Source organism: Macaca fascicularis, chromosome 1, assembly GCF_037993035.2.
Source record: "Macaca fascicularis isolate 582-1 chromosome 1, T2T-MFA8v1.1".
Classification (NCBI taxonomy): domain Eukaryota; kingdom Metazoa; phylum Chordata; class Mammalia; order Primates; family Cercopithecidae; genus Macaca; species Macaca fascicularis.
The window spans coordinates 105,065,754-105,079,672 of NC_088375.1; the positions used below are offsets into that span (position 1 = coordinate 105,065,754).

Sequence of the window (13,919 nt, forward strand, 5' to 3'; positions counted from 1 at the left end):
TTGTGAGTGCTGTAATTATCTTGTTTTACAGATGTGCGAACCAAGGTGTTATATAAGTAATGCTTGTTCAAGGTTACCTAACCACTAAGTGACAGAACTGGGATTGAATTCATGACTGCCTAACTTCACAGTTCATCCTCTGAACCTAAGATCTACTGTTCAAAATGCTGTTTTGGGAAGTTCGGCAGCTGATTAATAAGTGCAGGGAGGCCGGGCGTGGTGGCTCAAGTCTGCAATCCCAGTACTCTGGGAGGCCGACGCGGGCAGATCACTTGAGGCCAGGAGTTTGAGACCAGTCTGGCCAACATGGTGAAACACCATCTCTACTAAAAGTACAAAAAATTAGCCGGGCATGCTTCTGTAATCCCAGCTACTGGGGAGGCTGAGGCAGGAGAATCGCTTGAACCGGGGAGGCGGAGGTTGCAGTGAGCTGAGATCGAGCCACTGCATTCCAGCCTGGGGTACAGAGGAAGACCCTGTCTCAAAAATAAAATAAAATAAATAAAAATAAAAAGTGCAGGGAAAGACCTAAGATAGAAAGACTACTAGAGTAAAACCCACATCGACTACCCAGCAAGAACTAAAGCAGTTATAGTAGGAATGGAGAAGAAAAGATCTACCTTTTTGGCACTTCAAAGGGCTTCTAAATAAAGCTCAGGGCTCGGTGACCTGCTGGATGTAGGGAATGTCTACGTGTCTTGACTGAGAATAGAAAAAATACTGATTGGAATAGCTTTTCTCTAATTCTCTGTTCAACAGTATTAGTTGACATTTTAGATAGATGATCCAAATTTCTAGGTTTGCTAGTTTCCCAAAGCACCCAATCAGGTGCGGGTCACATACAGTAGTGAAAAATCAACCTGAAAAGCCCCCCAAAGAGGGCAGAATAAGAAGCGTGGAGAGCGCACAAACCTCTCAGGAGCGCTCACAGGTTCTCAGGCAGGCGGGCACTACAAAGAGAAAGGTGGGGCTTCTCCAAGAACTACAACACCCACAAGGCATTGGGCGGAACAGCATTGTTTCCGGCCAGTGCTTATTTCCGGTCTTTCCGACGCTGACGCTCTCTTCCTGTCTTTGCGGCTCCGGAAAGGCATTTGGGATGCCCACGGTGAGTCTGGAGACTTAGGGCGTCCGAGCGGGACAGGCGAGAGCCTCGTGTCCGCTCATAACCCCGTGGCTGGAGGTTAGCTCGGGAAAGGCGGGAAGGGCAGAGGACGCGCTGGCTGGAGGACGTGTAACCTTGACAAGAGGCGGGGGGCGGGGGTGGGCAGAGGTGACTGACCCCCGTCCCCTGCCCGAAGGACCCAAAAGGTGTTGTCACAGGCGAGGACGAATGGGATCTCAGGGGCTGGACTGGAGAGTGGGGTACAGGGATGTGAGGAGGACCCCAAGAGTCCGCGGTGAGATCCCAGTGGAGCTGTGGCCAAGGAGGAGAGGAGCCGCGGGAAGGCTGCAGCTGTGGGCACTCCTGTGTGAGGGAAAGCTACAAACAGGCTCCTGCAGGTCCAAGATCGGCCGAAATCAGGCACCCCAAAGAAAGCCCTGCTCTGGCCACATGGTGTCCCTTCAGAAGACACCACCGGCCGGTGAGCATCCCGGGGCTTCTGACAGGAAGAGGGCAGTAGATATACTGGTACTTGTACCAGGTTTTCGAGGGCTGCAGGGTGAAGATGGTAGGAGAGTCTGGAGAACGGGTCTGCGTTGGTGGCTTATGGACTACTCTGTGGAAAGGGCTGCTGCTTGGGTAGCATCGAAGGAGCTTTCTACGGGAGCCCTGTCAAGAGGATTTTGGTGAATTTTACATACTTGGTTTGATAACTCACTTTGCTTTTTTCTCTAAAGATGAGGCTGCTGGCGTTTGTGGTGTTGGCTCTATTTGCTGTCACTCAAGCAGAGGAAGGAGCCAGGCTTTTGGCTTCCAAATCACTGCTGAACAGATATGCCGTGGAGGGACGAGACCTGACCTTGCAGTACAATATCTACAATGTCGGCTCAAGGTAAGGAGGCCCTGGAGTTACAGATTAAGCCTATTTCTGGATTCTTAGTTTTCAGATGGGAGTAGGGAGCATATTGGTGGGTAGTGGTTTCTCTTTGGGACACTTCCAGCATCGGATATATTGAGTGAATGAATATACTTTGGGACCTACTTTTGGAAAGGAGGACATTCTTACCTAAGCTACAAGAAACCATCTTTCGGCCGGGCGCGGTGGCTCAAGCCTGTAATCCCAGCACTTTGGGAGGCCGAGACGGGCGGATCACAAGGTCAGGAGATCGAGACCAGCCTGGCTAATATGGTGAAACCCCGTCTCTACTAAAAAATACAAAAAACTAGCTGGGTGAGGTGGCGGGCGCCTGTAGTCCCAGCTACTCGGGAGGCTGAGGCAGGAGAATGGCGTAGACCCGGGAGGCGGAGCTTGCAGTGAGCTGAGATGCGGCCACTGCACTCCAGCCTGGGCGACAGAGCGAGACTCAGTCTCAAAAAAAAAAAAAAAAAAAAAAAAAGAAACCATCTTTCACATTTTGGGTTGGAAGAATTTTACAGTAGGGAAGTGGCAAGAATTGTGGAAAAACAAGGAGGGAACATTAAGACACAAAAAATACACAATCCCTTGTTACCTCAGGGGTTTAAAGTGTCATTTTCCAGCCGGACATGGTAGCTCACACATGTAATCTCAGCACTTTGGGAGGCTGAGGCAGGCGGATCACCAGAGGTCAGGAGTTCGAGACCAGCCTGGCCAACATGGCAGAACCCTGTCACTACTAAAAATGCAAAAATTAGCCGAGTGTGGTGGCAGGCACCTGTAGTCCCAGCTACTCGGGAGGCTGAGGCAAAAGAATCGCTTGAACCCAGGAGGCGGAGGTTGCAGTGAGCTGAGATCACGCCACTGCACTCCAGCGTGGGCCACAAGACAGAGACTCCATCTCAAAAAAAATAAAAAGTGTCATTTTCCTTCTTTCATTAGCCGAGAGCATTTTTATTGCCTTTCTTTCATTTTATTCCCTTTAACTTTCTCCTCTGTATTCACTGTGTTCCTCTTCTCCCTCCCTCCACAGACATAGGCATGTACATGAAGAAAAATTGAGGCAAGGATGAACTTGGACCTATTGCCTCCTGGATACTTGATTATTTTGGTGCTTGTGAGCAATAGTATCCAGTCTTTGACCTGGATTCTTCAATGCAACAGAACCAAGTTACTATATTACTCATATCTCTCTTTTGCAATTCTCATTTTTTTGGAGAAACAGGCAGGTTTGATTATTTATTGCTTTAATTTAATTTAATTTAATTATTATTATTTATTTAAATGGAATCTCACTCTGTCACCCAAGCGGGAATGCAGTGGTGTAGTCTTGGCTCACTGCAGCCTCTGCTTCCCAACTTCAAGCGATTCTCCTGCCTCAGCCTCCCGAGTAGCTGGGATTACAGGCGCATACCACCACGCCTGGTTAATTTTTGTATTTTTAATAGAGACGGGGTTTCACCATGTTGGCCAGGCTGGTCTTAAACTCCTAACCTCAAGAGATCAGCCAGCCTTGACCTCCCAAAGTGCTAGGATTATACGCGTGAACCACTGCGCCTGGACAATTGCTTTGATTTTTTTTGTTGTTTGAGATGGAGTCTCACTCTGTCCCAAGCTGGAGTACAGTGGCACAATCTCAGCTCCCTACAACCTCCGCCTCCTAGCGTTCAAGCAGTTCTCCTGCCTCAGCCTCTCAAGTACCTGGGATTACAGGCACACACCATCACGCCCGGCTAATTTTTGTATTTTTAGTAGACACAGGGTTTCACCATGTTGGCCAGGCTGGTCTCGAATTCCTGACCTCAGGTGATCTGCCCGCCTCGGCCTCCCAAAAGTGTTGGGATTACAGGCGTGAGCCACCACACCCAGCCTGCTTTAATTTTATATCCATTACTTACTAACCCTTATTTTGTTTCGTCCATTTTCTAGTGCTGCATTAGACGTGGAACTATCTGATGATTCCTTCCCTCCAGAAGACTTTGGCATTGTGTCTGGAATGCTCAATGTCAAATGGGACCGGATTGCGCCGTATCCTCTTGCTACTTGGTGATGAAGGGGGGGGGGCAGGGATAGCCTTGCCTGCAAAGCAGTGGGGGTACTTCAAATAGGCTGGATATGTGTGGCTGTCCTCCTGTCATCTCTCTGGATAAGATGGAGCAAGAGAGGTTGGTGTAAATTGTGTAAGCATGATTTAGAGTAGACATGAAGAAGGAGCATCCTGAAGTTCCGATTATAAGACCCTGAAACAAGCAGGGTACGGTGGCTCACGCCTGTAATCCCAGCACTTTGGGAGGCTGAGGCAGGCGGATCACGAGGTCAGGAGATCAAGACAATCCTGGCTAACACAGGGAAATCCCGTCTCTACTAAAAATACAAAAAATTAGCCAGGTGTGGTGGCGGGCGCCTGCAGTCCCAGCTACTCGGGAGGCTGAGGCAGGAGAATGGCATGAACCCAGGAGGTGGAGCTTGCAGTGAGCCGAGATCACGCCACTGCACTCCAGCCTGGGCGACAGAGCAAGACTCTGTCTCAGAAAAAAAGAGATTGAGACCAGCCTGGCCAACATGGTGAAACCCTGTCTCTTCTAAAAATACAAAAATTAGCTGGGTGTGGTGGCATACACCTGTAGTCTAGCTACTTGAGAGGCTGAGGCAGGAGAATTGCTTGAACCTGGGAGGCGGAGGTTGCAGTGAGCCGAGATCCTGCCACTGCACTCTAGCCTGGGCGACAGAGTGAGACTGTCTCAAAAAAAAAAAAACAAAAAAAAAAAACCCCTGAAACATACTATACTGGAAGGATATAGGCACTTAATAAAGATGTTTGTGGCTGGACAAGGATATTTAAGGTGCTTTTAAGAGAAATTCAGGCCAGGCACGGTGGCTCATGCCTGTAATCCCAGCACTTTGGAAGGCCGAGGTGGGTGGATCACGAGGTCGGGAGTTCGAGACTAGCCTGGCCAAAATGGTGAAACCCCCGGCTCTACTAAAAATACAAAATTAGCCAGGCACAGTGGTGGGCACCTGTAATCCCAGCTACTCGGGAGGCTGAGGTAGGAGAATCGCTTGAACCTGGGAAGTGGAGGTTGCAGTGAGCTGAGATTGCGCCACTGCACTCTAGCCTGGGCAACAGCAAGACTCTGTCTCAAAAATTAAAAAAAAAAAAAAAGAAATTTACTGGGATGCTAGCATGAAGGACCTGAGTGACCCTTTAAAGTCTCTTATTCAATGATCTCTTATTCTAATCTACCAATTATCTCTTGAGTATTGAATTAGATGGTATTTTTCTTCTTGTGAATTAAAGTATATTTAAGCCAGGTGTGGTGGCACATGCCTATAGTCCCAGCTACTTGGGAGGCGGAGGTCGAGAGGATTGCTGGGGCTTGGGAGTTCAAGCCTGCAGTGAGCTATGATAGTGCTGCTGTACTCCAGCCTTGGTGACAAAGCGAGACCTGGTCTCTTAAACAAATAATAATTGTATTTTATTAGTCTGTTCTCCAGTTGCTATGAAGAACAAGCTGAGACTGGGTAATTTTAAAGAAAAGAGGTTTAATTGGCTCACGGTTCTGCAGGCTGTACAGCGAGCATGGCTGGGGAGGCCTCAGGAAACTTACAAGGATAGAAGGCAAAGGGGAAACAGGCACCTAAGTGTCTGGAGCAGGAGGAAGAGAGTAAATGGGGAGGTGCTACACACTTTTAAATAACCAGATCTTGTGAGAACTCACATCATGAGAATGGCAAGGGAGAAATCTGCCCCCATGATCCAATCACCTCCCACCAGGCCCCCCCTCCAACGTTGGGGATGACAATTCCACATGAGAGTTGGGCAGGGACACAGATCCATATCATATCAATAATAAATATATATACATTTAGGTTTCTTGGTGAGGGTAAATGTGGTCTTTGTATTTGTTTTTGTTTTGTGGGTTTTTTTTGTGTGTGTGTTTTCAAGAATTTCCTTCAATTATAGTTAACAAAAGATTTTCTATGAGCTTGGCTGGGTGCAGGTGGCTCACGCCTGTAATCCCAGCACTTTGGGAGGCTGAGGCGGGTGGATCATGAGGTCAGGAGATCAAGACCATCCTGACTAACACACAATGAAACCCCGTCTCTGCTAAAAATATAAAACAATTAGCCAGGATTGGTGGCAGGTGCCCATAATCCCAGCTACTCAGGAGGCTGAGGCAGGAGAATGGTGTGAACCCAGGAGGCAGAGCTTGCAGTGAGCTGAGATCATGCCACTGCACTCCAGCCTGGTGACAGAGCAAGACTCTGTCTCAAAAAAAAAAAAAAAAAAAAAAAGATTTTTCTATGAGCTTAAGTGGCTATAATTTCTTTTAACCACCCAAGAAGAAGCACTGATCAAATTAGTGTACTTTTTTTTTTTTTTTTTTTTTAGATGGAATTTTGCTCTTGTCACCTAGGCTAGAATGCAGTGGCACATCTTGGCTCACTGCAACCTCTGGCTCCCTGGTTCAAGCGATTCTCTAGCCTCAGCCTCCAGAGTAGCTGGGATTACAGGCACTCGCCACCACGCCCAGCTATTTTTGTATTTTTAGTAGAGACGGGGTTTCGCCATGTTGGCCAAACTGGTCTCGAACTTCAGACCTCAGGTGATCCACCCACCTTGGCCTCCCATTGTGCTGGGATTATAGGTGTGAGCCACCATGCCTGGCCAAATGACTATAGTTTTTTATCCATGATATATATTGGTTTGGAAGTTTACTTCAAAAACCAGTGCACTGAGTATAACATAGGCCCCTTAAAATTTAGCTGGAAAAACAACCTGTAATACCATACACTTTAGATTTGAAAAAGAAGCCTAGGTCCCGTGTGGTGGCTCATGCCTGTAATCCCAGGACTTCGGGAGACCAAGGCGGGAGGATCACTTGAGCCCAAAAGTTTGAGACCACCGTGGGCAACAAAGTGAGACCCCATCTCTCTCTCTCTTTTTTTAATATTTAAAAAAAATAAGTAAATTTGGAGGGAGGGGGAGGGATTGCATTGGGAGTTATATCTGATGTAAATGACGAGTTGATGGGTGCTGAGGAGTTGATGGGTGCAGCACACCAACATGGCACAAGTATACATTTGTAACAAACCTGCATGTTATGTACATGTACCCTAGAACTTAAAGTATAATAATTTAAAAAAAAAGAAATTTTAAAAAGAAGCATATGTTTTTTCATTCCTGCAGAGTATTGCCTGCATGAGATCAGCACGTATTGACAACTGTTTTGTAAATGTTGCATTTAGTCCACAGGTCCACAGGCCGAAAGGCTGCTACAACCTTAGCTTCATCTCTTTCCCTTCCTTAACTCTTGAGCCAGTGCTAGCAATGTCTCCCACACTGTGGTCCTGCGCCCTCTCAAGGCTGGTTATTTCAACTTCACCTCGGCGACAATTACTTACCTGGCCCAGGAGGATGGGCCCGTTGTGGTGAGTTGCCCAAACCCTTAGCTGGATGGAGTTTGGATCTGCCTTCCCTTAAAATCTCTTGTGGGGGGGGTGAGAGGGAGATGAAGAGAGGTCAATTAATAGGTAGCAAAATACAGTTGGGGCTGGGCGCAGTGGCTCACGCCTGTAATCTAGCATTTTTGGAGGCCGAGGTGGGCAGATCACCTAAGGTTAGGAGTTCGAGACTAGCCTGGCCAACATGGAAAAACCCCATCTCTACTACAAATACAAAAATTAGCTGGGCGTGGTGGCAGGCTCCTGTAATCCCAGCTACTTGGGAGGCTGAGGCAAGAGAGTCACTTGAACCCGGGAGGCAGAGGTTGCTGTGAGCCGAGATCACACCACTGCACTTCAACCTGGGCGACAGAGTGAGACTCCATTTCAAAAAAAAAAAAAATAGAAGGAATAAGACCTAGTGTTCGATAGTTCAGTAGGGTGACTATAGTTAACAGTAATCTAATGTATATTTCAAAATAGCCAGATGAGAAGCATTTGAACATTTCCATCATAAAGAAAAGATAAATAGGGCCAGACATAGTGGCTAATGCCTGTAATCCCAGTACTTTGGGAGGCTGAGGTGGGTGGATTGTTTGAGTCCAGGAGTTGGAGACCAGCCTGGGCAGCATGGTAAGACCCCCATTTCAAATAATTAGCCAGGCATGGTGCACGCCCCTGTGATCCCAGGTACTCAGGAGGCTGAAGTGGGAGGATTGCTTGAGCCCAGGAGGTTGAGGCTGCAGTGAGCCATTTTATTGCCACTGCATTCCAGCCTGGGTGACACAGCGAGACCCTGTCTCAGAGAAAAAAAAAAAATATATAAATGTTTAAGGTGATGGATATCCATCTAAAAAGTATAGATTGTAAAAACAAAAACCTCTTACAGAAAATTTCTACAGTAGCTACTAAATTCTGAGGGAGATAACATTAACCAGACACTTGGTATTGTCCTAAGGAAGTATGTTTCAAATTAAAGTTCTGGACAAGAGTGATTGAAATGGATGGAAGAGGTGTACCATGGCCTTCCCCTCCTTTTCATTCCTTCTGCCTTCCTTTTCATCTGGAGTGTGTCATTTGCTGCCTACTGATGTCCTTGCCTTTCTGATCTGTCTTCTCTGCCACTGTCAGATTCTTCCCAGGCTCCACTGTTACTCTCTCCTTCCCTTGCTTAGATTGCTCCTGCTTGCGGCATCAGGGCTGAGCTTTTCTGCCTCTCACTGCACCCCCTCCAATAGTCTAGCTCTTTTCTGCCTCCAGCCTTCTCTCCCAGTCTGCCCATACAGACCCTACATCCTTATTAGGCCAAGCTACTTCCCACACCTTCTCCCCCAACTCAGTCCTTATTCTTTCCTCTGTGCCTTTGTTCTGTTTGAAGTATCCTTTTCCCTCCACTCCATTGTATCTGAAGCTTTCTCAAGACCCAGCTTTGAGCTATGTCTCCTTGTTTTCTGTCCTCAGTTCATATTGCTCTTTGCTATTCATTCTTTTCTTTTTTTTTTTTTTGAGATGGAGTCTCGCTCTGTCACCCAGGCTGGAGTGCAGTGGCCGGATCTCAGCTCACTGCAAGCTCCGCCTCCCGGATTTACGCCATTCTCCGGCCTCAGCCTCCCAAGTAGCTGGGACTACAGGCGCCCGCCACCTCACCCGGCTAGTTTTTTGTATTTCTTAATAGAGACGGGGTTTCACTGTGTTAGCCAGGATGGTCTCGATCTCCTGACCTCGTGATCCGCCCGTCTCGGCCTCCCAAAGTGCTGGGATTACAGGCTTGAGCCACCGCGCCCGGCCTTCCTTTTTCTTTTTTTTTGAGACAGAGCCTCACTCTGTCGCCCAGGCTGGAGTGCAGTAGTGTAATCTTGGCTCACTGCAACCTCCGCTTCCCGGGTTCAAGCGATTCTCTTGCCTCAGCCTCCCGAGTAACTGGGACAACAGGTGTGCGCCCAGCTGCTTTTTTATATTTTTAGTAGAAACGGGGTTTCACCATATTTGCCAGGCTGGTCTCAAACTCCTGACCTGTGATCGCCCGCCTTGGCCTCCCAGAGTACTGGAATTACAGGCGTGAGCCACAGCGCCTGGCCACTATTCATTCTTTCATAAACATGTTGACTGCATCTAAACTTCTGTAGCACTTAAAGTCTATGCCACGTGAACATTTAATCAGTGTCTTCAGTAGTTTCTTAATTATAGATGCTCCCTCTCCCCACCCCCACCTCCCAATTTAATTATAAACTCCCTGAGGCCAGTGACTGTCTTAGATTTCTCTGTTTCCCATATACAATATAAACTCAGTAGTAAACAATCTTTTGATTGATGTAAAGGTCAACAGACATTTATGAAGTTCCTGAAATGTGCCAGACTCTGGGAATATGTAGAGGATTAAGATACTGTCCAAGTCCTCAAAAAGCTTAAGTAATAAATGTATAAAGCCAAATAAATGCATAAATTTATGAAGCTAAAATGTATGATCCTCCATACAAGTAGGGCTGTAGGCTAATTAGTACACAGTAGGGAAGGGACTTAACACGGTCAACTATGGAATGAAAAGAACTAACACTCAGTGCACCTTCTGCATTTTCGTTTTTCATAAACTACATGGAACCATATTCTTCTAAACCCAGCTGTGTTTTCACATCCGGTATCATTTCTGCTTTCAGAACCAACTTCAGGACTCTTTGGTTCTATCTAGTAGTTGATGGGTTAATAGACATAAAATCAGAGGCTCAGCTGCCACTTTGGAATAAAAGTATGCTCCAAACTCTTGGCCTCCTCTCCAAGACAAAGGAATGTGGGCCAGACTCAACCCCTCCTCTAATAATGTACATTTGGGTAGGGCTTTATACTTCATTATATACTTTTGCTATTTCATTTGAGCCTCACATTAACCCTGTGAAGTTGCGGATTTTTGCTGGAGGAATAAGTAAATGATTACCAAGGGTAAGTCATTCCATTGCACACCCTGCACTGTAGAGGGGCCAGTGGTGGTGAGCAACTTCACTCTTTCCAGAGTCTGAGGCTCAGACAGAAGAATTTGGCTTTAATTTCAATTGCATGCATGGCCTACCCTGTTTAATGTACGTTCATCATGGGATATTTCTCAAGTCTTCTGGCTCCTAGGTACTCCTCTTTACAACACACTAAAAGAGAATCATCCAACTCTGTCTAGCCAAAAGCTTTCCCTCATCTTCTTGAAGTGCTCCTGAGCCTTTGGGAACTAAGACTCTAATGCACAGAGTTGGGTTGGTTGGGACCGCCCTTTCTCAGATTAGATGAGGTGGAGACTTGCCTTAATGTCGTTCTTTTCTTCTTTTCAGATTGGCTCTACCAGTGCACCTGGACAGGGAGGAATCCTGGCTCAGCGGGAGTTTGACAGGCGATTCTCCCCTCATTTTGTAAGCTTTCTAGTGTTCTCTCTCATCAGTCCCTTGGTATGAGAATCCCCTTTTGGTTCTGGACCCTCTTGGCTTCCATAGATTGGTTTTGTTGGTTGGTTCTTGCCCTGTCTGTTTTTTGGTGTCTGATATGGATACTTATCAAATAGATTGATTTAGCCATGTCCAGAGATTTTTGGCAATGAGATCACAATTGCCAAAACCATAAAACTGACTTGAGGCCGGGCGCGGTGGCTCAAGCCTGTAATCCCAGCACTTTGGGAGGCCGAGACGGGCGGATCACGAGGTCAGGAGATCGAGACCATCCTGGCTAACACAGTGAAACTCCGTCTCTACTAAAAAAATACAAAAAACTAGCCGGGCGAGGTGGCGGGCGCCTGTAGTCCCAGCTACTCGGGAGGCTGAGGCAGGAGAATGGCGCAAACCCGGGAGGCGGAGCTTGCAGTGAGCTGAGATCCAGCCACTGCACTCCAGCCTGGGCGACGGAGCCAGACTCCGTCTCAAAAAAAAAAAAAAAAAAAAAAAAAAAAAAAAACTGACTTGAGTAGAGTCCTATCTTTAAGTAGACACCCATCTTAGACTCTGGGTCTATTTTGAGGTTTTAAAAAAAATCTGGTTAGATTCAGAGGGTCATAGATCATTGGGTAGGTTAAGTGGGAACTTTATTGTGGTCTAGTCTACGAAAGAATTTTTTGAAGATTAGCCTGAAGTACTGAATGATGGAATTCATTCAGTGAATAAGTATGATGTTCCAAATTATGTGCTCATTCTGTTCTCTGCTTTGGGGAAACAATGATGAATAAAACACAGTTCCTTCCATTAAAAATCTTACAGGCTGGCTAGGCACCATGGCTCATGCCTGTAATCCCAGTGCTTTGGGAGGCAGAGGCAAGAGGACCACTTGAGGCCAAGAGTTTGAGGCTGCGGTGAGCCGTGATCACACCACTGCACTCTAGCCTGGGTGACAGAGCAAAACCCTGTCTCTAAAAATAACAAGATCTTACGGGCTCACAGAGGGCTCGAAATAGGTAAATAGGGAGGCTGAGGCAGGGGAATTGCTTGAGCCTGGGAAGCGGAGGTTGCAGTGAGCCAAGATCGAGCCACTGAACTCCAGCCTGGACGACAAGAGCAAAACACTGTCTTAAAAAAAAAAAAAGAAGTAAAAGTAAATGGGGAAAATGCTATGATAGAGGTTATATGCCAGGTGCTAGAGGAGCATGCAGCAGGAACATCTAACGAGAGGGGACTTTCTGGAGGAGGTAAGGAAGGGCAGGCACTTGAGGAGAGAGACCAGCTGAGATTGAGAAAAGTGTGGTGTGATTCAGGAATGGCAAGTAGTTTATCAAGGCTGACGGGCAGAATATGAGGTGGAGGAATGGAAAAGAGGGGGCCTGAAGTGTAAACAAGGGTTAGATCATAGGAGGCTTGACTGTCAGGGGCAAGACCAGGGTATCTCCATTCTCAAAGATTGTCTGGAACAGAAGCTTCTCTTCCAGTCTGGATTGGGTCAGGTGAGTCCTTTGGTTTCACAGCTTGAAAGATTGGTCTTTAGAGAGCCATTCTATATCAGGATTGGTCAGAGAGGAACCTTCCTGGCCAAAGTTCTGCTTAAAATTTGTGCTGAGTTAGGCCTGGTGGTGTGCACCTGTAATCTGCTTCTTGGGTGGCTGGAGGATCGCTTGAGCCCAGGAGTTTGAGGCTGCAGTGAGCTGTGATTGCGCCACTATTCTCTAATCTGAGCAACAGAGTGAGACCCTATCTCTAAAAAAAAAAATTAAAATTAAAAGCTAAGAAAATTTAGGCTGGGTGTTGTGGCTCATACCTGTAATTCCAGCACTTTGGGAGGTCAAGGCTGGAGGATCACTTGAGCCCAGGAATTCAAGACCAACTTGAGCAACATAGTGATTTTTGCCTCTACAAAAAATAAAAAAAAAAATTAGCCAGGTGTGGTGGTACGCCCCTGTGATCCTAGCTACTCAGGAGGCTGAAGTGGGAGGATCACCTGAGCCCAGGAGGTCGAGGCTGTAGTGAGCCGTGATCGTGCCGCTCCACTCCAGCCTGGGCAACAGAGCAAGACCTTGTATCAAAAATAAATAAACGTGGACTAGACTGCTTCCTTTCTCATTGGACTCATATTTTCCCTGGCTTCTCCTGTGCCCTAATCCAGACTTCTAAGCAAGGTCTTTGTTTTCCTTCACAGCTGGACTGGGCAGCCTTTGGGGTCATGACCCTTCCCTCCATCGGCATCCCCCTGCTATTGTGGTACTCCAGCAAGAGGAAATATGACACTCCCAAAACGAAGAAGAACTGAGTGGGGCTTCCACAGCCCTCCTCTCCCAAGAAATCCAGGCTCCTCTCCCAAGAAATCCAGGTGCTTTCCAGACTCCAGAGGGTATCTTAATGCAATCTCTTCTCTCTTAGCCCTTGGCCACTTTCTCCTGGATCCTGCCCTGCTCTCAGCCATAGTGAAGGACCAGGCCTAGGAGTCTGTGAGAGCCTCCTTGGTTCCATGTGAAGCCATAAACGGGAATGCCTTTGGCAATAGCCTTGAGCCTAGAGGGCCCTCTGATGCCCCACTGAGGTGCTGTTGGTTTATTGCTGGCAATGTGAATTCTCTCAGGGGTCTAGGAGGGGCATTTCTGAGACTGCCTGACACCACCCCCATCCCCTGCCCCCCGCTCTCAGAAAAGGGTAGAAGATGAAATGAAAGCTATGGGACTCTTGGAGGATACCCAGTGTCTATTCTGGGTTAGAGAAGTGCTTACTAAGGGGTTTTCTAATAAAAACAAATGCCACATTGACTTGTCTGTTTTCTTAGCCCCCGGGTGAGCACAGGTGATTATTGGAACTCAGTCCTTGAATGCCCAGACCCCTGGGCAAGTGAGCTGAGTTCTGGCCTTGCTTTACAGGTTGTGGGTGGGTCCTGTTCCTGTGGAGATATCTGCCCTTTTGAATCTTTACTTCCATTCCTTATTTTCCTCTGATTATTCTCATCAGTCACCACCTATTGCCGTACACCTTCCTTGCCAGGCAGCTTCCCTTCACAGCTGGAGAATGTAGGATG

At 47.2% G+C, this 13,919-nt stretch overlaps 1 protein-coding gene across 2 annotated transcripts; it reads left to right on the forward strand.

The window, feature by feature from the left end:
• The first annotated feature begins 1,062 nt into the window (after positions 1 to 1,062).
• Positions 1,063 to 13,656, forward strand: SSR2 (signal sequence receptor subunit 2). Of its 2 annotated transcripts, none has more exons than XM_005541493.4 (6): positions 1,063 to 1,183; positions 1,843 to 1,997; positions 3,951 to 4,049; positions 7,346 to 7,454; positions 10,778 to 10,855; positions 13,056 to 13,656. In XM_005541493.4, exons 2-6 carry the CDS (start codon positions 1,843 to 1,845, stop codon positions 13,164 to 13,166), a joined length of 552 nt encoding a protein of 183 aa, XP_005541550.1. In that variant the 5' UTR covers positions 1,063 to 1,183; the 3' UTR covers positions 13,167 to 13,656. The 2 variants fall into 2 exon arrangements, with proteins under 2 accessions (XP_005541550.1, XP_005541549.1); XM_005541492.3 differs by having other exon boundaries at positions 1,063 to 1,108.
• Positions 13,657 to 13,919: the final 263 nt, after the last annotated feature.